At 36.8% G+C, this 25,914-nt stretch overlaps 1 protein-coding gene across 3 annotated transcripts in view; it reads right to left on the bottom strand.

Moving 5' to 3' along the window:
- The window catches only part of USP47 (ubiquitin specific peptidase 47), a 52,521-nt gene that overhangs the window by 2,152 nt on the left and 24,455 nt on the right, over positions 1-25,914 (bottom strand). For 2 of the 3 annotated variants that reach the window (XM_071558982.1, XM_071558983.1), the window contains exons 7-27: positions 25,753-25,832; positions 24,784-24,933; positions 18,685-18,780; positions 18,442-18,594; positions 17,249-17,416; positions 15,356-15,487; positions 14,550-14,626; positions 14,185-14,240; positions 13,559-13,671; positions 12,567-12,671; positions 11,361-11,568; positions 10,828-10,943; positions 9,659-9,778; positions 7,710-8,490; positions 5,783-5,958; positions 5,527-5,607; positions 4,503-4,618; positions 3,687-3,805; positions 1,896-2,026; positions 440-487; positions 217-347 (exon numbers count right to left, since the gene is read on the bottom strand). In XM_071558982.1, the coding sequence (XP_071415083.1) occupies positions 217-347; positions 440-487; positions 1,896-2,026; positions 3,687-3,805; positions 4,503-4,618; positions 5,527-5,607; positions 5,783-5,958; positions 7,710-8,490; positions 9,659-9,778; positions 10,828-10,943; positions 11,361-11,568; positions 12,567-12,671; positions 13,559-13,671; positions 14,185-14,240; positions 14,550-14,626; positions 15,356-15,487; positions 17,249-17,416; positions 18,442-18,594; positions 18,685-18,780; positions 24,784-24,933; positions 25,753-25,832 (3,157 nt within the window). The remainder of the gene's footprint in view (positions 1-216; positions 348-439; positions 488-1,895; positions 2,027-3,686; positions 3,806-4,502; positions 4,619-5,526; positions 5,608-5,782; positions 5,959-7,709; positions 8,491-9,658; positions 9,779-10,827; positions 10,944-11,360; positions 11,569-12,566; positions 12,672-13,558; positions 13,672-14,184; positions 14,241-14,549; positions 14,627-15,355; positions 15,488-17,248; positions 17,417-18,441; positions 18,595-18,684; positions 18,781-24,783; positions 24,934-25,752; positions 25,833-25,914) is intronic. The other variant, XM_071558985.1, reaches the window with a different exon arrangement.

Below are 25,914 nucleotides of genomic sequence, written 5' to 3'. Positions count from 1 at the left end.
AGGCAGGATCCAGTAAAAGGGTGCAGCACTTGTTTTCTCAAACTTAATTAGTATGTTTTGAGGAAGCTGAGAGCACAAACATTTCAGGAGAATGTTTTCAACTCTTTTCTTTAAGGTAACAGAAGAGTATTTTATGTTCCTGTCGATTACATCTTCCCTCAAATCTTACATACAGCTTTTTTTGCATGGTTTATTACAATATAATGAAATACATACCTATAAAATATTACTGCACCATCATCACAAATGTACAGAGGCCAGACGTTCAACGTAGATACTTTAGGATTCCAGTCCAAGTCCTGGTGAATCTCTAGTATGGAAATGTCGCATGGAAAGGTTCCTCTACCCTGAGGAAAAGCCATTACTTAGTGAATACAATAAAACTCATAATCACACATCTGTGCCTTTGAACAGTAAAACCACACAGAATCTTACTTACCTTTGCAAATTCTATGTTTTCTAAGGGTATTCCACTTATTTCACTCAGCTGCAAAGTGAAGAAAAGTGGTGGAATTAATACAATTCCAAAACAACATTACGCAAGTGTCTACATAAAGTCAATAGACTGCCAAATCCAGAAGTCAGTTAAAGTATCTGGAAAGCCTCCAATGATCCAAAGCATCAGTACAAAATTAGTGACAGGGTACACATTTTTAACATTTCTGATGTTACCAGTGTGTGTCACAAGTGACGCTTGCTCTGATAGTATTTCATCACACTTCTCTTAATACTGAAGGGGAGACAAAAAAGTTCATAAAAACAATTAATAACATCCAAGTTCCAAGATACAAAAAGACCAACTGCCTCATGTTCAACAGTCAGCCCTCAGCAGGAAGCCAACATAAATTAAAACTGTTGACAAAAGCCAGACAAACTCTGAAAGGCATTAGCCCTGCACTTGAAGAAACTCTGTCTGAAAAAGGATTGCCTGAACACATCTGTTAGTACACGTCACATGCAAATTTCCCTTATTATTGGTTAAGAGTAAACTGATTAAGGCCTCTTGGAGCAAATGCTGCTAAGACTGTTCCCTGCACATCAATTCTTAAGAAAACAAGCACAACCAACTCTTTCTTCAGATACAAATGAGAAAGAAATCTTGACTGCATGCAAGAACCTGCAGTTCATTTCCACCAGAATACAAGAAACCAGTCCATAGCTTGATCTGTGTACACACACTAACCTCTCCTAACTTACTGATACCAGCATTTTTACTGGTCTCAACATCTAAGGTGGCCTTCTAACATCTGGGTATTGTCACAGAAATAAACACTTCTCTAAGAGTGGAACATTGTGATTTATTGGACTAACTAACCAGTCTCAATACGTGACACTCCTACTGCAGACTCCTGCTAGGATGGCACAGGTCTGCTTACCTGTTAGAGGGTCCAGCCTTAAGTAAAACCAAACCATACCATAGCCATATTTCTTTTCAATCAAAATAGTTCAATCTACTTGATACAGTAACATCACTCCTGAGCAACAGCTCTCAAATGCAAATATGAAAATACTGAAAGGTTTGGTATTTTGGAGTAACAAAACATTGGCTTGAAAAAACACAAAGTGACAATAGCTTAGCTTTTCTTTCATCTGTGTTTTCCAAGGATAAGGGGCACAGGTAATATTAGGCTGCTTAAACTTCAAGACGTGACCCTTTTTTTGTGTGCATTCACCTGAATAATGTCATAACAGACCATTACATGAAATTAAGAAGTAAAGCTGATAATTCATGTGGGTTTGGTAATGGGATGGGATAGGTTATTGGTCCGGGGGGGGGGGGGGGGAAGACTATGCAACAAGATTTTTGTAGCTATGACATTTTTGTGCTTCCCACAGAGAACATCAATAAGGCTCTTGGTCACCACAAGAAACTTGCATCATATTACACATTTTACCTTCTCTTTTAATTCTTCGACACTGCTGCTTTCTAGTACTACTTCCTGGAAAGAATCTAGTTTCATCTCTGATGGCCTCCATCGTCTTGATAAAACAGCAAGTTGTGACATGGATTTCATCTTTTCTACTCCTAGTAAAGAAAAAAAAATATTGTATTAACATCACAAATATTCTGCTTTAAATTAGGGGGTTTCATTAGCTTAAACACACTCTAATATGAAAGACTGCCCTATAGGTACACAGACAAATGAAGTAGCACAGTAAGTGTGCTGCAAGCAGCTCACTTGAAAAAAAACGGGGAGGGAAAAGGGACTAGAATTTAGCTGAACTTTCCACAGGCAGAAATCTCCTAGAAGCCATGTCATTTGCTCTTCTTTAGGGCACAGTTTTGCATCTTACCCAGCTGGGTTATCCATACAATATCTATCCACCTAACCAGAGGCTGACATCCAGGTCTGGCATTTGCATGAGGCCTTCCTCAGCAATCTGGTATTTATTCATGTGCTTATTTCCTTTACCAAAATAAGCCTTCCCTATTTGACTTTTCAATTTCCTATACTAACTCCACAGTTGTTATTAAAACCTGCTTTACACCCATTATCTTTCAAGAATATTAGTATGTGCTGCCTCCAGCCTTTCTGTATCAGTTTCAGGTACCAGAGCTCTGTGGCTGACAGAGCAATACTGTGCATGTTACAATTAGATAAGCAGAAGTGATATCCAAGGGCTGATTATATTTTAATTACTCTATAATTTTATAATTTAGCATGCAGAACTTGTGACTTAAACATTTGTCTACTCTTACATGCTTGTTTTGCATCAAGCTGCCTCTTTAAGCTTCTCCCTAAATACCAGTCTTGCCTGTGATTACATTTGTGCCACCTTTCACCACTAACCTGTTGTCTGAAGTGGATACAGTCACCTAGTGCTCTTGGCATTTATTTCAAGTCTGAAACTATTACACAAATTTTCTTCAGAGCCAGAAAATAACTGATTTAAATATGTCTGCAACAGTGTGATGTGAATCTATTATGCTAAGAAACATAACTGTAAATTATTCTAAGTTGCATTTATTTACCTGCCTAAGTTCAGCTAAATACTGACAGCAAAGATGAAAGCAACAGTGATACAAACCCCGACTTACAGTTGTCTTGACACTCTTTGTTAGAAGAACAAAGTACCTGCTGCTCAGTAGAAGCAGCAGGCACATACAAGTCATGTTCCACAGAATATGATGGGATCAAGCTGTATCTTCTACAACTGGATTAAAGTAGCACCTTCTGGGCAGAGCTAGACAGTTATACAAACTATTACAGAACTGACAGCCCTGCAATCTACCATTTGGCATATCTATGAACTAGGGCGTTTGCAGTGGCCTACAGCTGTATCTCCAAGACCTACTAACTACAGAAACAATACAGCAACTATCTAAAACTAATTAAAAAAATATTTAAAACCAAGGTTTTAGTTGCAGTGCGAGCTGATACATATCTCCATAGGAATCTACAGGCTTCCTGAATCTCCCATGTTAATTTCAAATTTTGGTACTTCCATTGGCACAATTCTATTACAAATTAAAACTTTAGCGCACACAGCCACAGGAAATCTGCACCTGCACAATCATACCCAGCTTCATGCAAAGCTTTTATTATTTTTAATTCTTTTTGCACCCATTTTTTTCCTAATAAAATTCCATTAAAGTGTCCTTTAAAAAAAGGATGAAAAGGGAATGTATGTTTTCTAATGTCCAATAAAAAAACCCTTTTACTTTTTTGACATTGTATCATTACCATCAAGTATTTCCAAGAAGACCTCCCAGTTGCTTGAAATATTGATATCTTCTTCATAGACATGATAATCCAGAAACACAGTGCCTGGATTCTTCCAGGTTTTCTTCCGTAGGCGAAACCTATAAATACATCACGAAGAGTTTCTATCTGCTCATAAGCACCACCAGAGATCAAAACCGAATATTTTCTGACAAAACTGAAACACAGCTCCTTAATGCAAGCTTTGGTTAGGTTTATCAGGAAAAAGTTTCACATTCTGAAGTTCTGACAGCAGGGTATCACTACTGGCTTAGTGATGAATCATTCATAAACACAAGGAAAACAAGCATGTGTTCTGCCTGTTCAGTGCGAGAAACATGTAGGGATTTAAAGGAAGAAAACAGTTTCCTAATTAGGGATTACCCAATTTTGGTAAAGGGAAGATAGATCAGTGCTGTACACACACATACTGTGATGCTGCATGAGCACTTTGCTGCACTGATCTAAGCTGGGCGTGCATCTGGGGAGCAGGTGGTGTTTTTATCAATTGATTTACTTAATGTTCTCCTTTCTGAAGGAAATCATCCCTTCAGAGAATACAACTTTTAAGATCTAAAGCTGCAGACATGTTACAACAGACAATTCTATATAAGTATTAATTCCTATGGAATTCCTTCTGCACGAGATGAAAGCCAAGAGTTGCTGAATTAAGTGTATTCACAAACTGATTCACAGACTTATTCGTGCTTCTTTCATTGCTTCCCTTCTCCATGAGAGGAAAAATCAAAACACATTTTAAAGTAGTATTCAGTGGGTATTAAATGGACTTTTCTTTACCTGTCAATTGTCAAGTCTAGGCCACATTGTTCTCGAAGCTGAGGAAGCAGCTCCTCTTTGGACTGTCGGACAGTCATTCCTTTAGCAAAAACTGCATCTAGAAGAAACTTGCATGGCTGTGAACATAAATAGAAAGAGACAAAAGATTAAATTCTTTGAACATAAAAATATAATTTGGCTCGGTTTATGCTTTGTGGTCAGTCTCATCCACCTGGCAAAATGACCAGTAGAACGCTTGTCATAAACAAGGTAGGCAATGAATTCATTAAAATGAGGCACAGCTAATTTGTGCAGCCACAGCCCTTTGGCAGGCCATTCAGACACACTGAATGCCTCTGCAGAAATACTGCCTTGTGCTGGACTGCTAATTGCTACCATTACATTCACATTCCAAACAACTGAAAAGAAGCTTTCAAAATAAATAAGCCATATGATGACAAAAATGCTGCTTTCTTCACTTTCAATTGATCAGACAGACCAGAACTCCATGACTCTTGTGACAATTACTTTAAGACTGCAGTCTGTATAGTGCCAACACTTCTATACTTTTCATGTCCCAAAAGATGTCACGAGCTAGTCAGCTGCATTATTGCAAGCCGTGCATTTTTGTTTCAGGCTTGTCTTACACAGAGGGGACTATTACCCAGCTGACCATTCTGCACTATCTGCAGCACATCAATCAGACAAACTAGATCAGTTACATGTTACTGAAAACCACGACCATGAGCAAAACCAATCTCTTCTTTGGAAAGGATGCTACATGACTGTCATGCATTTAAGGGAAACAAAGAAACAATTCATTTGTCCTGCATTTGCTCTGTGAAATAAAGACACTTGAGAGTGGATCACATTCCAAGTGTTCACTTGGAACAGCATAAACAGAAATAACCTCAAAGTCCTTTTTTAAATTCAGGAAAATGCAAAGAAAAGGACTTTCAATTTTCCCAAGATTTCACAGGAAAACCTTGGCCAAGGCACACATTAATATTTTACTGAATCAATCCTGAAATATTCAATACCTTACCTCAGGCTCATTTACCAAGAGTTGATAGACTTTGACTCTGTATTCACCCTTCTTGAGGGCTCTTCCAAGTCTAATAGTTATCTAGAAGGCAAAAGGAGTATCTCTTAGAACTGGTATCAAAATCAGAATTGTATTTTGTAATGCACTACCAAGACCAAAGTAATTACTTCACCCAGCAAGTTAACAAAAGTTGTGAATTATGTTATCTATGTTGTATCAATATATTTTTAATGACTCAAAATAACTTCTTAATAACCTTATTGTCATCAGAAAATGATGAAAGTGTCTCATTCAGCCGAACACTCTCAAACTCTTGATTGCTGGCATAGACTCTAAAAACTTTGAAGTGAGAAGATGGAACTCCAACAAAAGGTTCCAAATGTTGCTTGAAGGCAGACAGTGTAATTCTTTTGTCAACATGCACCATCAGCCCTAAACAAAATAAAGATACAAATGGCATGAAATACCTTGCTACCAAAAAAACCCTCTTCTATGATTTCCCTATAGCCCCAGTTACCACCTGGTACAAAACAGTACCCCAAAGTCTGAATTATAGTTACGGCCATGTTTACATTTTATCTGAAGGTGCTACTGTAACCTTTAAAAGTTTTGCCATATTTTAAGTGTTTATGGGGACAGATACTCCTGGAAGACACAGCAGTTCCCAACTGCCCTGGTTTGCAATCCATGAAGTAGTGAGCAAAGCAGTATCTTCTCCCTTCATCAAGACAACAACTAAAGAGAATATGATGGGAGTGATTGCAGGTGATATTCCTACAGCTCTCCCCGCACTCAAAGGAGAGACAGAAGTGCTCTGGTGTTGGGGCTAGCCAGGTACACGCCACTCAAACCCTTTTTTTCCCTCCTGGCTTCCAGGATTAAAAAGTTAGGTTAATGCTGTGTTCTGGAAGGCCACAGGATATCACAAGGCAAGGACAAGTCTACATTAAGGGACTTTTTCCTGGAATAATTTTGTAATTAAGAAAAAGTCACTGCAGTAAGATGAAGTTCTGGGAAGTAAAGTGAATAGTTTATCTTTAGAAATTGTGTTTCTTAATAAATGCAACTTGTACTACACTATAAACTATGCAGGAATTTTATAATATCATGACTCTCCAGAACAAACAAATGGCTATTCAGAATATTTAATTGAACAAATAAATTATTTGAATTATAAATCTGTTCATGTTGTTATATTAAAATTACATAAAAGCTTTCCCCTCAGGATAATCATTTATACAGTGTATTATGAAAATGTCAAAATTACTGCAAAAAAATAATTCCCGAATCCAACTAGTCCTACCAATACAAAATACAGAAAAATTAAAGCAATTCAAAATTAGCCCCAAAATTCCAAGCTAAAGGAGTAATTTTTAAAAAACTCTAGTAGATGCAAATCAATTTCCTTATGGTTTTAATATTTACCAAAAAACAAAAATCAGCAAAAGCAACTTTACTCCTTATTCCATCAGGATTTCTGGATTGACATGAAAACCTTCGCCTTTCAAAATATTTACCTTACATCCACTATTCTTTAATTTTTACTCAGTTACTTATAAAACACATGCAGATACAGAGCATTGTTTAAATGATTTATTTTTATGTCAATTATATACTACTTAGGCTCTTATACTGAACTTGTTTGGACATTTTCATGTCAGCCTTACACTTCATTGTATCTACCGTACTTCAGTCAGTGAAAAACAACGGTCTACTGAATTAAATGGTCAGTATCGAGTATATTTGAATTTCCCAGTCAAAGGATCAGGACTTTTCAGGTTTTTTAGTCTAAATGATAACAGAATTATTGCTCTGTTAACCAGAGTAAATAAGTAAGTGCATTCTGGAACAGGTGAATCAGCAACAGCAGCTGCAACTTGTTCCTTTCACTGGAAGACAACTCATCTTGCTCTCCAGAGGACACTTTCAATACATGTAAATAGATGTTCATTTTCTTAAAAACAAAAATGCAAGACTGTTCAAATATGTAATCCTTATTACAAGACCAAAATTAGGCTAGATTTTTGCTGAACATGATACCATGTCCCATCCTTGCACTTGTGTTAGCTTTAATTTGACATTATAATCAAGTTCTTGAATATTGTCATTATTTTAACACAGCATATGAATGGAATAGTAATCAACACTGGATTATTTTAAGGCACTTAAAAAAGAATACCTACATTTTTGCCCTTCTCCCGAACCTTCATCTGCAGCGTAGGGTTCTGATTTAAAGTACATATACTGTGCTTCTCCTCTGCTCTTGCCGCTTTCATCGTACTCACTATCTGTTCCAGAATCTTCTTCTGCAGTGTCCCAGGTTTCCTTCTTCCCCTGATTTGCTTTTGATCGCCTACTACTTGTGATACTGTGAGAATCAAGTCCATTAGCCAAGGGGAGTGGGGCATTGTCCACGTTGCATAATGTGTCACTGCTGTGACTGGAGCTGAGGATATCACTGTCCACCGAACTTGTACTCCTGTCATTATTTACATCGGAATCTGACCGTTCTTCAGACTGAAGATTTTCTGTATCAGAAATCTGAATTTGGTTTTCAAGTTCTCTGTTTTCTGCTGATGCTGAGGAATCTATTTCATTTAAAGGTGATTCAATGTTTTCAAAATCACTGGCTTCTGTGCTTTTGCTGCTGTCTCCGTTATCTCCCTCCTGCTGCTGCTGCTGCAGGGACAAGCTTTTAAGTTTTTCGGTGCTTTCTTCCAGAATTGCCTCTACAGATTTCATATTACCCACAGGTCCTTTAACTCTTTCACAGGTTTCATCCAAGTTGCCTGTCCCTCCACTGGACTTCTGATACATTGCTCGTCTCAACTGAGATCCAGGCGCTTGCTCTGGCAATGAAACGTACAGTCTGATTGTGTTTGCGTGACGATCCAGAAGCTTCCATAAATGAGAATCTGTGTATGTCACGTGACGATCTAAAGACTCTGAGCTTTCAATAAATACCTGAAACATAAAATGTCTTATCATGTGGTGTCATTTTAAATGAAAGCAACAATAGCCAACAGACAGGACTGAGCACATAGCAGAAATAATGTCACCAAGAAACATCATCTTTTATAGTGAAGTTAAAATACACACTTAGAAAAAGATAGACTAAGGAGTTTGTAGTATAATGACTTTATTTTCATAATCATGTTAAGACTGCAGTGAGCTGTGATCAGACTGACCAGCTGCAGTAAATACTTATGTTCAGAAGCATATTCATAGATCACCTCATGTAGTTCTGGTAGGAATGAGCCCCATAACTCCAGCAAACAGACTATCTTCATTTTCCAGTATAGCATCATAGGAAATTTTTAAAAGTACATATGGGTAAGCAAGAGTACAAATTACATATGTCTTTTCCCTTTGTCAAAGGCCTCTGTGTTCTAGTGGTAATGTGAATGTGTTTGAAGTAACTGAGTAACAAGTCGATGCCATTGTTTTGCTCATTTATAAGCCAAAGCTTTCACTAATCTTTGTTCATCGAGAAGATGATATTGAGCTTAAACTTTAGAGACAGAGGACATGCAAAATGTGCTAAAAAATATGTTACTACTACGGTAATAAAAAAGCCAATGTATAAAGTGTTACAGTTACTCTTTTTCTGAATGCATTGCACAACTATTATGGGAAACATTTATTAGAAGTCTTTTTAAAAAAAAATGTCTAGGGGGAATCTGCATAGTGAAAATTACTGAATTGAAGACAAAAACTCACAAAAAAATTTTAGTTTTGACATTTGTTTTTTAAGAAGTTTAATACCAAGAGCAGGTAGTACAGTTGATCAGAATGTTTAGAAAACAAATAATGTAGGTTTCATAGCAATATACCAGTCTTTGTTCCCTAAGAATGGTTGACTTTTAACAGTCTTCATCATAAGGCTGTTAACCTCACCATGATTTGAACCAGAGTAACAACCAGATTCCCAACCCACTCTCTAACATATACCTGGCATAGTATCCATCAGCACCACAGTACTGGGCACATAAAACCCCACAGAGTACACAGCAAAATATGTGATAGTTACCCATTGTCAATTCTATACAGATATCCATGTCTTTTACAACACAAGAGGCAAGTCTACAGTAAATACATGAAAAATAAACAACTGAAAAATCAGAGCATGTACCTTGTTGCTTCTAAAAAAGCCTTCAGCTTTCAGTGTTTTGCTGGAAACATTCAGAAGACGCAGGTCATTGTAGCAACGTTCCAGCACAACGCGCATTGTTTCAGCAGGAAGGTGTGTAGCCTAAAACAAGACATGGACAGTGAGGTAACATGTGCAGCTTTGTAGCTTCAAATACTGAGAGTGTTTCTTTTTTAGAGATTCCCCACAAGAAAAGGAGGTTTGTTTATGGACACATAAATTGCAAGAGACAACTTGCGGGGGAACCTCCCAAACCCGTTCAGCCCCAGTGCCTTTCCTCTACCCTTTGATATGTAGCAAATATTAGTTTTTCCAAAAAGTCAGATGACTAAAATGTGCTGGCTTTGCAGAGAACTGGCAAATTGTTAATGATCAGCAATCTATGTAATTGGTGCTATAATTTGGTGTATAAACCAACAGAAAACAATAAATATTCTCAAGCATCAGGTTTTGCAGAGTGTTCACTTAATTCTTAATTAGACTGAATTCAAAATGCTGGAATCATGTTGTATAACAAATATTATGACGTTACACCAACCACTGAACTATTTTACACAGAACTAAGCACAATGTCTGTCTTCCAATTCAATGGAAGCAGTAACATCCCATAGTTTAATCCCATATTAAAAAAAAAAATCAATGTGCATCTTACTAACAAATAGCTGCTGGAATGAAAAGGAGAGTTTGTAAGGAGACTGCAGACAGCTTTGGATGTTAAGTTTCAATTACCAAAGCTAACAGGGGAAATAATATATTGGTTCAGTTACAGATTAACAGTTCACTAGTTCTGTCACTGACTGGACACTCAGTGAGGTTGTTCAAAAGTTACTAACCAAAAAGAACATGAGCTCAACTCTTCAGCTTTCCCACAAAAGTTACTTTGGAGCAAGTTAATAAGTAATATGGCCAGACACTGCCTAAGCTTGTGCAGAAGCCAGGGCAGAACTCCAGATGGAAGCAAGAACCAGACTACTGCTTTTAGCACCAGTGAGCAGATACTGTAACAGCTAACTCAGCCCCAGTGGATGTGACTCACAGAATGAACTGCAAAAGCTGCAGGCTCTCACTGTAGGCATTTCAGTTATGACACACTTCCACAGCCAATATGAATGGAAACTTCGTAATACAAGTCCTTAATGACTGTAAATTACCTTTGAAATTAGCTGTTTAAACTCTGAAACTGTTTGATTCAAATAAGCTCGTACACTTATTGGAGGAGCAACAGATTCAGTCTTTAGATCGACTACGTGAACCTTTACCATGACCTCTGTAGGGAACAGGAAAAAGAAAATATCACATATATAAACTGAAAATTCAAAAGGCAAAGAAAACATATAAACGCCTCAGGTACTGGTTAAGAGGTTGCATTAAATACATAGAAACAGTAGGAACTTGAAAAGCAGTCCAATTTCAGAATTAAATTTTCCAATCAAATGTAATGCCAAAAAAAAAGTTCCAATTTGACAAATTTTAGTATACCTTACATCTACTTCAATCAGAAACAAGTTAGCAACACTGCACAGAATGCAGCTCTGAATACTGACTTCGTAAAATTCAGTACAACAAAGTTTTTCTTCTTTGGCACATCATGTTGAAACTCTATGTTTTACAAGTTTTATGTGTGTGCCATCACAGAACATATGTCTTTAGTCCATCCTTGTCTATATGTAATTACAGGTCTTACCACCAGGTTTATAGCACTGGAAAATCTGGTCGGGTCTTCTTGTTTCCAGCAGTAAGTCGAACATGTATGTTGATTTGACACCTCCCAGTAATAAACCCATTGGTGTGTCCTCCTCTCCTTCGTAAGATCGTTCCAAGTAGTCATGAAACTCGTCGTATTTGACAAGACGACAGCAATCCAAAGGAACAGCCTCTTCTAAATCCATCAGCTAAATCATGCACACATAAACCCCCCCAACATTTAATAATGGTTTATTTGTGAGTTTATTTTTTTAATTGTAAATAGAATTATCTCACTATGTGTACATCCAGAAATCCTTTGAATGCGCTGATTTCAATTCAGTTTGAGGAAACACACACATCATAGCTATTATATGCACAGGCATGCAATACCTACGTTTCCAAAATCAAGAGAAGCCTGCATCAAAATGCAGAAAAAGGGACTTTTGAGAACTAAGTATACAAGCACATGAAGGCAGACCCCAGAGGTACTTTCAGAGGAATACACTGCCTATCAGTTATACCAAACAGCTTCTTAGAGGCCTGAAGAAGTCATATCTATCTCCTAATTATCTTCCTTGCATCTCAAGGGGATGCTAACACATTCCAAATCTGTAACTGCCCACCTGGTACTCTCCCAGCCAAAGACATATGGCAAGAACCAAAAACTACAAGGAGGTAATCAAGAATTGAAGATTTTTAACTGCTTCCTGTTTGTGGAAGGCAAAGATCAACAGATCAGCCTGGGTGCTCACTGATGTTATTGTACTGGCTACACAGGAAGAGTCTTGAAAGAATTCTGTTATTACATATCTAACAGAACATTTTTACTGCAATACAAATGTAACTGTTCAGAATTCTTTCAACTTGTTGAGGTTATGGTGAGTCCCACAGCAGTTCTCACTGTCCAATTTTAAAGCAGGGGTATGTAGAACATGTTGCCTTTTAGAAGGGCAGGCTTTACCATTCCAATCAGACATTATCTGATGGCTACTGCCAGAAAACTCATACAATAATGGCCAACTAGAACACCTTTAAAATAAAACAACAAAAAAACCCCCATAACCATTACACAAAACCTACTCAGAACCCCCCCCAACAATAAACACCCATAGCCATGCCCTCCCAAACACCCCCACAGCATAAGAAACATAACAGTAGAAAAATACATCTAACAATTAAAACCATCTTGCTATGCATAGCATACCTTGTAAGCTATTTCTACAGCTTCCTTCAGTGTCCTGTCCTTATGAACCTCCAGTTTGTTCTCCATCATTATTTGTTTTGTGGGATGCATGCAGAACAATTTGATCTATGAAATACAAAAAGAAGATAAATGACCATGAAGGCGTTTGCAAATGCCTTTCATATTACAGCACATTTAAGTTTAGAGCCCCATACTCAAACAATCTAACATAAAATACATCTTTAGCTCTACTACAGCTTTAGGACAGCTTCCTTTCAACTGGTTACACTAATGCAGATAGAAAATACCAAAGGGACATGAGGTAAATATGTGTATCTAAAGCTTTTTGCAAGTTGGGGTACAATATCTATAACCAAAACATCTTGTAACCACAGGCAGTGAGCAAATCCTCCAAAACAAAATGCACATATGAACAACTAATGCGAAATTCCTTTTCACACAAAGGATTACACATTTTGCAATGACAGAGAACTTCCTCATGAAACAATCACTGGATTCACAGACAGAGCAGCTGACTGCCATGCTTCTAAGTCACTGAGGTCCTACTTTGTTTGTTACTATTGAATCTATGGTTGAAAAAAATTCTGCTCTTTCTGCCAAATGACTATTTAAAATTACTTTAAGAAACACAGTTTCACAAAGTAAGGGGTTGCAATATGCAAAAATTTAACAGTACAAAACACCTAACATGCAGCATTACGTACTCTTTGGTAATTTTGCTGTAATCAAATGATGTCAGATAAACTAGTTTTGTTTTGGTTTTAATACCAAATGGAAGACATGAACTCAGCAAAATCTTTGGCAAATACCTCTAACAGGTGCTTCATATCTTCACTGCCTACAGGTTTCCAATAGGTGTACAATTCATTGAAAAGAATTGTTAATACACATTTATCACAAGAGTCCTTGTCTTGTAGTAAAAAAATACTGTTTCCTGTAGAAACATTTCTTCCTGGCAGTGTAGTGCTATCCCATTCAGCAGAAATGCTCACCTTGCAAGTGTTCCGCTCAATTTCACGTTGCCTCTTTTCTTGCTCTTCCAATTCTCTCTCTTTCTGTACCAATTGTTTAATGTGCTCTGGATACTCATGTGCCTCCAAAAACTCTGTAAAAACAAAGTAACAGATTTAAAAAATACCCTTTTCCATGGTAGGCAACATCTTAGGCATTATAGACATTTTTAACAGTTACCTTTCTCGTCTTTTTCCCCTCTCTCTTCTCCACCCAAATCTCCCACTATAGCATGTCCTGTTCTGTTTTTCATTATTTAAATTAAACTAAAGTTATACTTTTACTCCCCCTAATTATACATCAGCAACACAGAAAAATCCTAGCAGCAGCTTAGTATTTCAGTATCAGTATGGGGAGCTTTACTGTTGTAAAGAAATACATTACAACTGGGCCTGTTTTTACAATACAGGTAAATCCTGTCCTACGAAGTGAATTAGTTGATAATGGAAGTCTCAAGATATTAACTATACCGTGATAAAATAAATATTGCACTTCATGCAGATTAGTGTACTCTATGACATTCTGTTCCATAAAGACAAAATCAAACCATGTAATACTTAAGTTTAAAAAAAAAATCAACATTTGCTGATACAGTTGTCTAACTTACTTGCATTTCTTGTTGGATCCTTCAGTCTATATATCAGCATGTATGCATTTGTGGAGCTGGGGGAGAAAATGATGTATGAATTTATCAGACAAGAGACAATAGTGGCTTCAGAAGCTGCTTTTGGGTTTTTTCAGTAAGGAACTAGGCCATATATATCTTAGCAATACACTAAATCAACAGGATTTTAAAAAATATATAATCACATTATTTATTGACCTGAAACAGCAGTCAGGGTAGTTCCTACAACTGCCTGAAGTATCTGCTACTAATTCAAATGTAGCCATGTTAGACACATGCATCTTGGCCATTATTTGATGACACTAAAACACCAGCAGAAAGAAGAGTAGTATTACGGTAGTACTAACCTAGCAAAAGCACTGGAGTAATAGCCTCTGCTTCCAGAAGATCCACCGTATGTTTTCTTAATATCTTCCTGAGTTATCTGAAAAAACCCCCAACCAACCAAAAAAGAACCAAATCAATTTAATGATTAGTTGAGAAAATTGTACTAACTGGGATGCATTTGTTTTCATTAGAAAAAACAGCAGTACACAATTAACACACAATAGTAACAATTCCTATTTTTAAAAAATATTTCTGCTTATTTGCTGACTGCTAAAATACATATTTCCAAGTGATATGCCTCATCATTTTTCAATGATGTAAACATACTTGTTTATATTTTTTAAAGTAGGAACTTCTTTTAGAAACAATATACAGCTTCTTGATGGCAATAGCATCTGTAGATACATGTAACACCTGCATCAGCACAAGATTAAAAGTACATTCCAGTTGTAGCAGATCTACAGATACACTTCTTTAAGAAGTGTTCTTCACATTTACAGAAGGCAAAATTCTATATCCAGCCTAGTCTGTGCATGAATAAAGGCTTCTTTATGAACCATCCCACCTTCACCATCAAAAAGAAACACTCCACCTCCCACCACACAAAAACACAGACACACGAATTAAAAAAACCCTCTAGAAATCAGTTAAGCTAATGAGTGAGGCATATGTATATGGCAGAACATCAGGGTGAGAAGATAAAACAAAGTAAATGTTTGAAATACCTGCACATAAAACCAGTTTCATCATATGTAAGTGAGAAAACACTAGACAGAAATGTATGTTCATCTGTGAGTATGAAAGAAAACAAAAGTACTATTTTTACCTTGCTAACATGCTGATCATTAAAGCTGTACCATTGGTCATCACTGAAAGATTTTATACAGGCATAATAATGGCCACCAGCAGCACTTCCAGAATGAACCATGACAGAAAAGAGCTCATAGACTGAAGAACTCTGTGGAGAGAAGAAAAAGGTGTGACATGTATAAAGTAAAGCAAAGCTGACCAAATGGTCATTTAAAGAAGTTTAAAAACAATTATAGGAACCCAAATATGTAAGCAGCTGGATGCTACAAATCGGATCTGTGCAACAGAAATTAATTACTGCAAAAGGCACTGGACAAAATCAGAGCCCTGATATGCTGAATATTATAGAGTAGTTTGTAGCCTCAAAGTTCATGTCTATTTGTTACCATCATTCTCTGCATTCTTGAAGATTGCATTTTGCCACTTAGTGTATAGTGCAACCCAGCCACACACCATTCAATGCTTATGAGTCTCTGCATTATTTCTCTCTCACCACTCCAAGGTTACTGTTAAACAACTTCTTTTCATAGATAAATGGATGGAAATATAGTGCCCTAACGACATACTTTCAGTGTTTCATATAAGTTAAAAAAATAAAACTGAATCATGACTGTTGCAGGAATATTTTTATGGTATATAGAGGAAATGCTCTGTAAATTCTTAGCATATCCTGCATCCACTAGAAAATCAAAATAGAAGTCCATCTTTAAACATTTATGAAAGTAACAGCTGAAGTCCAATAGCTTTCTAACAAGCCTGAATAGAAGTTATTGGCCAGGTTACAGATAAAGGTCACTGAACAATACAGGAAGCACATGCTGTAGGTATTACCATAAAACTCAAAATGTTTCATGAATTTTGTATCTGCAAGAAAAACCTCAATCAAGTTTATCAAAGATCTCTGCTAACATCTGTGTCCCATAGAAGGATGACTGCTATCCTATCCCAGCCTGACTTGCTGCTCAATTCCTTCAATTTAACTTAAGATGACTGAGCATTTAGATCCTTGGCCTCATCTGTTCAACTGATCAAAACTTTCCAATCTTCTTGCATTCAGCTGCAAGATGTTTTTGCAACTAAAGCTGGTAGGCTTTTGACAGCTGGCCTCAAATAAAAACCACTGCTCATGAGACAAAACAGTCTTCAGTTTGAGGGTCTGCTGCCAAAACAGATTAGCTGGGAATTCTCAGTCTGACAAGCTAGCAAGAACTTTATTCTCAGGTGACTTCCAAATCAGTTAAATTCTTTTCTTTTACTCAAATTAACAAAAATTGATGCTAAAGCAAACACACATTTCTGACCTCTTATCCCACCTCCAATATCAGAATTCATTATATTTTTATCATTTACATTTAAGCACCTCTTCAGCCAATCACTCCCTCCTCCCCTCAAGGGGGACGGTGGAGAGCATCAGAGGAGCAAAAGTGAGGAAAACTTGTGGTTGGAGACAATGACAGTTTAATAAGAAAAGGAAATAGGAAAAAAGAAAATAATAGTGCAGCGATGCAAAGGTATGACTCAGCATCCCTCACCAGCAGACCAATGCCCAGACAGTCTCTGAACAGCTATTCTGGAAAGACACCAGTTTTTACTGCTGAGCATAATGCTACACAGCAGGGAATATGGCATGGGATATCCCTCTGGTCAGTTCAGGGCAGCTGTCCCAGTTATGTCCCTCTTCCAGGCTCTTGCTCACCCTCAGCCCAACAAATCCACCCTTAACAGGGGCAGAATGAGAAACAGAGAAAGACTCAGTGCTGTGCAATGCTGTTCAAGCAAGAGGCCTGGCACCACACTGGTGTGCCATCAACACTTTTTGTCACAATTCCAAAAGAGAGCATCATACAAGGTATTATGAAGAAAGTAACTCCATCTGAATCATATTCATTATAGCATATTTTAAACATACCTTTTCACTGCCAGCTTTAGAAATTCTTTCTGCTGCACTGTTGCTTTCAAGGCAGATTCCTTCATCGACTCCATCATCATTAGAAAAATCATTGCTCATCTGATCACTGTGACAACTACCTTCATTTTCAGCTCCACTATCTGTGCAACTCTCAGTCTGAGGAGACTTCTTAAAAATAAGACATACATACTAACATTATAAAACATTTAAAGTTGCATGAAAAAGAAATAAGTGTTTGTGAAATGAAAAAATTCCAATCTGCAAAACAATTAAATTCCTCAAAGCTTAGAGATTAATCTAGCACCAAGAACAGACTTGTTTCTCCAGGTGTCTTCAGTCCACCTCTTTGACCAGTATTTCTGGGGTTTGTGTGCAACTGAATGGTAATTAGCAGGCTGGCAAGATTATATTTCTTACCAGCTTATTCCACATACTTGTTAACTCAATTCAGTACCTGGAAGTCTAACATTGAATAACAAACCTGTTGTAATCAGCATTGATTTGACTGTAAATATTTTCAATCACAGTCAAGGACGTTTTTTTTGACTTTTCAACTCAATGGACGAGTCAAGGTATTGCAGTAAGACTAATCAGTGTTCTATTGGCTTAAAAGCATGATGGCATCAACACTACGAATGCAGCTCATTAGGTACAAGTCAGTATATGCATCTGATCCTCCTGCCTCTGGAAAAATGTTTTGATTTTCTGACAGTTGTTAATTTTACCTGAGTTCTATTCTCCCAGATCAATCTTCATTGTCATTTAGTTCCCCCACCCAGGAACACTTTGAGAGATACCAAATTGCATAAATGGCATAATTCACAAAACAAAGGTTTGTATGGAGTCAAAAAAGCCTCTTGATATGCAGATCATATCATCTATAGATCATAACATATCATACATAGCAGCCCTGAGACTCATGTCTTAAACACTGAGTGAAGATGTAAGAAATACGAAACTGCTTTTTTACCGAACCAGGAAACCCTGCAGTGACTAGAGAACACACTTCCTTTTCAGGATAAAAAGAAAAAAATCCACATGGACAGGTTTCAAGCCTTCAACCTATAACACTGTGGTGGCTAAAAAATGTTTTGTGTAGATGAGTAATGTTAAAATGGGTTTATAAGATTTAATTTTCTTAATAAGAAACTTCAAGAAAGTGAAATAGTTTTCTCTGAAACCAAATACTTTACCTCATCTTCAATGTCAATGAAGACACTCATGTCTAACTCCTCAGGGAAAGTCATGCGATCATTGAGTTTAATTCTGTGCATAGTGGTGTAATCGAAGTCAAACCTCTTCAGCTGCAATGTCAGCAGATACGGAAAATGCAAGAACCGTAGACCCTAAACAAAGCAAAGACAAGATTATGTTCCCATTATCAGGATTGGTATTTACCAAAACTGACTTTTGGAAGTCATTTGGACAATCTTTACCTTCCGTGCATCACATTTCTTCTTACATCGTTCACAGAAGTACTGATTTGGGCCATCAAGGATCTCAGGCTGAATGAAAGCATGCAGTGCTTCTTCCTAACAACAAAAAGATGTTAACCAATTGTTAAAAAATATTTACTATGTAGGCATAAATCAGAATGAAAAATTGACAGTGAGATTACAAACATATACTTCGATTAAATCTACCCCCAATATTTGATTGACATAAACTTTAATACAGACACAAGAGTCAGGAAGACATGACAAGAAACCAAACTTTCTAACCAGCCAAGGTAAACAGTCAAACCACAATTACTGTTAACAGCATCTCTTTCAGCATTTGATGAATCCCAATAGCCTTTGTTTTAATAAACTTTCAGTATAAAATTACATTTACTCCTGTTACTTTGCACATCACATTTAGTCATGTCTGTAGAGTCAACTGCTGTGAAAATGAGCATTTTTAACCCTGTTCTGCCCTCTGTTCTCCCAGAATTTTGAGATGGTTCTTCTGCATTTCTCATGGAATTTTTCCCAAGAAATACCATCCAATATTTACAGGGGAAAGAAGGAGGTGGCAGGAATAAGTGTTACTCAGTTTGTCAGTGCTCTGCATAAAGATAGCCTTAGTCACATTCTACAAAGGGTCTTAGGAAACTACATTTGAAGATGCTATTTTCACATGAAAGGTGGGGGCACCTCCTGGAACAGCAGAACTAGTTTCCTAGCACAAACCTTATGAAACCACTAACAAACAACTGGAATTTTGTCTGCTGACACCTGCCTAGTTTGGGGAAGTTGAAAAAACCCCCAAAGTTCTCTCACTAATGCTTACATCCAGGCATTTAATGATTTCTACTTTTCTCCTCTCTACAGCAAACAATACTCAAAATACATCCACACTGACACTGCACATAAGTTGAAAATACTTGAAAACAAACTTGCTCAAACATTATTCACAGAGAATATTGTGATGGGCTCAGTGAAAAAATTTACTCAGATATCTTAGATGTTAAAACCTATAACTCAGCTTGCAAGCTGACAGGCTCTGGGGTTTCTGAACTCCAAGGGGAAACCAAAAGTTCTCTGTTCAACCATGGAGGTGAAAAGAAATACCACTTGCACATTTAGACATTTAGTTTAAAGTGGGTATGATCAACAATGTTTTTAAAATCATGATGTCCTCATGAAGAGCTGCAGCTCTTCCCTGAAGTCTCATTAAGTAAGAAGGGACTTGACAGGGCAAAATAAACTCACCAATCGTAATGGGACTGTTGCAGAACTTAAGACTGCTGTCTAAATTGTGTAGTTTGGCAAATCCCACAAGGATATGCCAAGTTCTTCAAAAAGCCCCCAGTTCTTCCTTTCTCCCTTCTTTCTCTCCAAGAAGTCAGGCAAGCAGCAAGAAGAACAACAAAGCAATTATTTTACAAAAGCTCTGTTGCTGTTCTAGGAGAGTGGACTTTAAAAAGAAAGGACTGTATTTCAGGTGACAACTATTCACAAATGAAAAACCTGCCAAACTCAACAGAAACACAGTACAATGAAGGCAGTCATCTCAATTTACCATTTTTGGATCCAGCCAGAAAGGCCTTTGAGCAGCCCTGAAATCACAGCTCTTGAGCAGAGGGACTCTCTAGATACATGAAAACCTTTTAAGAGTTTGAACTGAATTGCTGTCTACATCTTTACTTCCTAAAATGCTACAGCAGCTGAGTTGCTTTTTACTCGAGGGCCACCAAGTAGCTTATATTTGGTAAGATTATGCATGGAAATGTGAGGAATCTCATTCTAAAATAAAAGAAAAAAGACCTAGAAAGTTATAAGCCTGCTTAAAAAGGGGAAGAAATGGCTTACTGCATTTTGACTATTATTCAAAACTACTTAAAGCAAAAGAAATTAATAGCACAGAAAACATGAATCAGAAAACATCATATAATGAAGTAACTATAACCACACAGTGCCAGAACTATTTCTGACGAATCAAATACCAGTTAAGGCAATAGAATATATTTTGAGTGTAAGAAAGAAATTGCCATTTATGCATCAATGTGAATATAAATGGGAATATATGAAGGAGGGGACAGAAATGATTGCATAATGCTTACATAGACTCATGTGATGTGTAATTTAACAAGGAAATATACTCTAAATTTTTACAGAAGGCAAAAACTGATCATGTTTCAGACCCTTGAAAATGCAATGAATTACTATTACATTACTCTTGTGGTTTCACTGCTTACCCCACATAGTGAGCTGTGGTTTGAAAAGCCTGATTAAAACTCGTGGGAACTCCATTGCTTCTGAACTATATGAATAGCCATGTATTTTTCAATGCTTGTATAAAACCATTGCTATTCCCCAGGTTTACTCATTTGTCTCTATACAATCTTTACACCAAAGTTAGTTCTGCTGATTAGGACGTCTCTTAATACAATTCCTATTCTAGTGCAGTTCACTCTGACAGTTTACTCAGCAAAACCAGTGACAAAGTTCCTCTGCTGCACAGCCTATCCCGCCACACACCCCCTGCCAGGCAGCTCTGCCTGAGAGTCATTGCTACCTTTGAGGTTACCTTCAAAGGGGTAACTATGTACGTACCCTTAGAGTTACTACACATTTCCAACACTCCCTGCACACACTTCACAATATACCATAAATGATCAAGCTATAGATTAGTGTGACAAAAGCTACTTAAATTTTAGAGTTCAAAGAATCAAAAGAACAATACAGATTGAAAGAAACTTCTGGGAACATCTTAACACTCTGCTCAAATCAGATTCAACTTAACATACATTGCTCAGGGCCCTGTCCAGCCAAGCTCTGATTACATCTGTAGTTTTTAATACTCTGAGATTTCTATCACTCAGCATACTAAAATGCCAAAAGAAACAGTTCAAACTAATTATTGTCTGGCTACAGAGGCACTTTAGACACCTCCTCTCCACAAAAACACATTATGATCTAGCTGGTAGTTCAACAGGTATCATACTGCATCTGCAAATGTGTAAATTTGTAAAACCTGTGAATAGGATCAGCAAAACCTTCATGAAAAATTACAAAAAAATAGCATTTAGGCAAAACAGCTCTTGGAAAAAATAGAAACTAACTGCCATCTTGAATTTTCAGAGCTCATCAGTTTTCCCATGTTCATAGAATATGCTAAACTAAAAATACAAGACCTCGTTGTTACCAATCTGGCTTAAAAAAAAAAAAAAGTAAGTATCACATCATCCATATTCTGCCTTCAGTTTGGCAAGGACACCATAAAGTAAGTTCACACAGAGGTCAACATTAATTTCTGCCAAAAATAGGACTACTTGTATGCATGCTTACACTCTCAAAAGAAGAGCTAGCAAACAAAAGATCTGGAAAACTAACAACACTTAAGAAAACACAGCTGTATTTGCTACATCTCCAGGAGACCTGTATTACTACTAGTTTTCTGGTATTACAAAGCAACTTTCACTGTTTTCTAGTAACAGAATTTTAGCTTCACTGCTAGTTCCCTGTTGCATCTACTTTTCTCTCAGCTGTTCATCTTGCAAAATTTTTAAGGTTCTTTTTCTACTGCAAAACATTTCAGCTTATGTCTAAGGCTGTTAAATTCTGGCATCTATACAAAAGATACTAATACCTACAAAAATCACTCTGTAAACTGCTGCTCCTGTTTACCTCCCTGAAATAAGCTATGTATTTTTATGTCTGTATTTGCACTGACCTCAAGACTCAATTTTTGATACTATGCCCTTGAGCAATGCAGACAGCATAAGTACTTTTTCAGAAAACACTGACAGAGTGCCACATCTCAGTGCCCCAGAGCTGCCCTAATGAGTCTGCAGCTACACAGTCTTACTACATAAACTTGGGGGATGGAGTGGGGAATCAGGAAATACAAAATTCCAAATGCAAATCTTAAGATGACACTGAAGAATTTCAGAATTAATTTGTATTAGGAAATAAAGCAAGCATAACATTGTCCTTCCCAGCTCTTCAATGTTCCCATGTATTGAGAAGTAAGACATATATAGTTATATATAAATGCAACATTTGAAGTATCTACATTTTTTTGGTAGTACACAATGTCGAACAGTGGGATAATACTCTTTATTAGGCATTCTACAGATTAACCTTTAAGGCTCATCCATCCATTCTCTGTTATTAGAAAGTAATGGAAAATCACTTACCTCTAACTAGAGTTCTTTGAAGGTAGTATCCTCCTTAGATCCCCTATCTTGGGTTGTGTCGCCTGCTGCAAGTTCCCTCAGGAGCTGACTAGCAAGGTCTAAAAAGTTTTGCATTCCCTTCTATAAGCCCTATTAGCGCATGTGTGAAGTTTTTGATGTCTCATTGATACCCTTTTACCTACACCTGCCAGATCACCATCATTCTATGGATCAATGGAGGATACTACCTTCAGAGAATTCCATTTAGAAACAGGCGATTTTTCCCTTCTCCAAAAGCAAGTATCCTCCATATCTCCCCACTGCTGAAGACTACAGAACTAAAAATTACATCTGCTATAGATAATACAATGCAGGGAGGAGAATCAACTGATTATAATCAAGTATGAATTAAAAAAGCTCAAAAACTGAAGCATCAATACAAGTTGCAACCATGTAAGTTTGTGTAACAAAAATCTTAAAATTCTTTTCCTCAATGTCAAAACCCAGTAAATGCTGATTTACAGGAGAAATATCCAATATTGCTAAAAGTAATCTGATATTTAAATTCGTATTTTTCACATTTTCTGTGTTTTTATGAATAGACAAAGGTTTTTGGTTGTTGGGTTTTTTTTTAGCATTCCACTATATACTTCACTAAAGAAAAAAATTTCAATTTGAGACACATGTACAATGCATTGTTAAATGTGGAATACAACTACAAGAACTGAATAGTTTTCATTACTTTAACAGATCATACAAATCTCACTATGGAATAAAAATTACAACAAAAAAAATTTGGCTTAGGGAATATTGCTAGAAATTACCTTTAAAAGGTGAAAAGGGAAGCCATCTGTATAAAATATCTATCTGTATCAAGACAGCTTCAATTGGCCAGACAGTTCTAAAAAATTTTAATGTAATCTTAAAAAGAATTCAAAGGACTTTATTAACTTGAATCCTTTTCCTGAGGTCAAGGTCTCTCACTTATACTACTTCTCAAGATTGGTATTTAAAGTTTTAATATATGAAGTAGCTTGAACCTACACTGCAGTTTCAACTAATTCTAACAATTCTTAACAGAATTACTGTTAAGAATTATGGGCTATTAGTGCTTTAAAAATATTGCCAGCATAGTAAGTACATAAGGAAAAATACTTAATATATAATGAATAAGCCAATTACAAAACTAGTGTACTGAAAAGACTTGTTTGATTTATTCTTTTCTTACAACTCCATCCACAGTACAGGCATTCTAAGCCACAACCGTGGAATTTCACAGTTTGAAATTACTTTTGTTCAGAGGTGGTAAAAATAAACCAAAAGAACTTTCAGAGATTTATTAAGCAATATATATGCCTGCCAGCATCAGTAATGCCGGAGCAAAAGTGACCATGAACTCTGATAGGGTCTTTTATTGCTTGTTGAAAGCATATGGTATTTAAGAGCTAAACTTTAAAAGGCACAGCAACAACATGGCAATTAAACTAAAAACTTGAAGTCAATGTTCAAGTCTTTCACTAAGATTTTCAACAATGCTATAAAAATTTAGCAGATGTGCCAATAAAAGTAACAACCCAAATAAAACTTTGTGATCTCATAAAAATATCTTGAGTAAATGCTGAAGATTTTATCAGGAAGAAAATAATTGATTACTGCAGCCCTAAGGCAATGAAGTTGCATTTCCCCTCCCCTTATACATGCACCAGTAGGACTCATTGAAGGGCAAAAGAAAAAAAAAACAAAACAAAAAATAAACCAAAAAGCCAAAAAAAAATAATCTTCTAGAACTTGCTAGCTGGTTCACTGCACAAAGACGAACACCCCAAGATGGAGTATCTAGGATGATACTTACCACGTAACAAATTATACCACTGTGGCATTATGTATTCTATGTGTGTATGGATGCACTATTAGTCAGCATAATAGTACACACCACGCTAGCAAATGCCTGGCTGGAGCCGTACGGCCGGATGACCAGCGGGATATCCAGGTAAGTGTCGATTCTCCAGCCTTCATAGCCACATTCCAGACACCTCACATAGTCCTTCAGTTTGCCTTGATACAGTTGATTTATGAGATCAGCCTGAAACAAACATATTCAACAGAGACTTAAAAGAATGAACCATGCCGTATTTCTTTCCTTTAGTTTTACAAGGCAATTCCTTTTTATTCATTACATCTTAATTGCACAGCTACACATTCAAAATATCCCAGCAGCACATCAACCTTCTGATTTATATTCCCCTGCCCAAAAGAGGTATCAAATCAGCTTCTCAAACCACATTATATAAGCTTTACAATGTCCTTTACAGTCACATCTTAAGAATGACTACAAAATCACCAAATTGAAGTAACTTTTAAAACAAGCCTGCTCTTCCAGACATTGTTAATAGACTGATCCAGAAGTCCTGTCCTGTGCCTCCAGAGACAGGTGCAGAAAGAGAAAGGAGTATGTACCAATCTACAAATTTCAAAACTAGCCTGTAAAAAGTTGTCCACTTATCAGAAGGCATCATGTACTATGAATATATTCCTAACTTCCTCCTACATTAGAAGAGAGAGCTTCAAGAGCCCACAACAAAGCCTAACAAATACTGACAGCGAGGAAGCCATCACAGGACTTACACAATCACTTTCTGTGCTTCAAATAAAGACTAAGCATCCAGAGTTCAGAATGTTCCATTTTTAATTGGGGGAAGAAAGCATATGCAACTCACTCTTGAAAGTCATACACTACAGTAGCTTAACTATTGCATCGAACAAGAAAACTGGCATTTATCACAGGTTTTCAATAACCTGACATTTAAAATTCAGTAAACATTGTTTACAATCATCCTTCAAAAAAACAGTAAAACTCAAACAATACTACACCACTGAATGAAGGAAGTTTTCACATGCCTACCTGCTCCGTTTGCTTCCATTTCTGCTCCAAAGCATCAAACATGACTCTACAAAGCTCCTGTACATCATGTTGCTGCCATGCTGTTAAGAAATAGAAATTATTCTTAATTAAAACAAGAGATGTTATTAGTCCCAATACTAACTGTAGGCTGAGAATGCTTCC

This window comes from Pithys albifrons, chromosome 6 (assembly GCF_047495875.1).
Source record: "Pithys albifrons albifrons isolate INPA30051 chromosome 6, PitAlb_v1, whole genome shotgun sequence".
Classification (NCBI taxonomy): Eukaryota; Metazoa; Chordata; class Aves; order Passeriformes; family Thamnophilidae; genus Pithys; species Pithys albifrons.
Note: the sequence above shows the minus strand (reverse complement) of the source record. Positions and strands in the feature narration are given on the sequence as shown.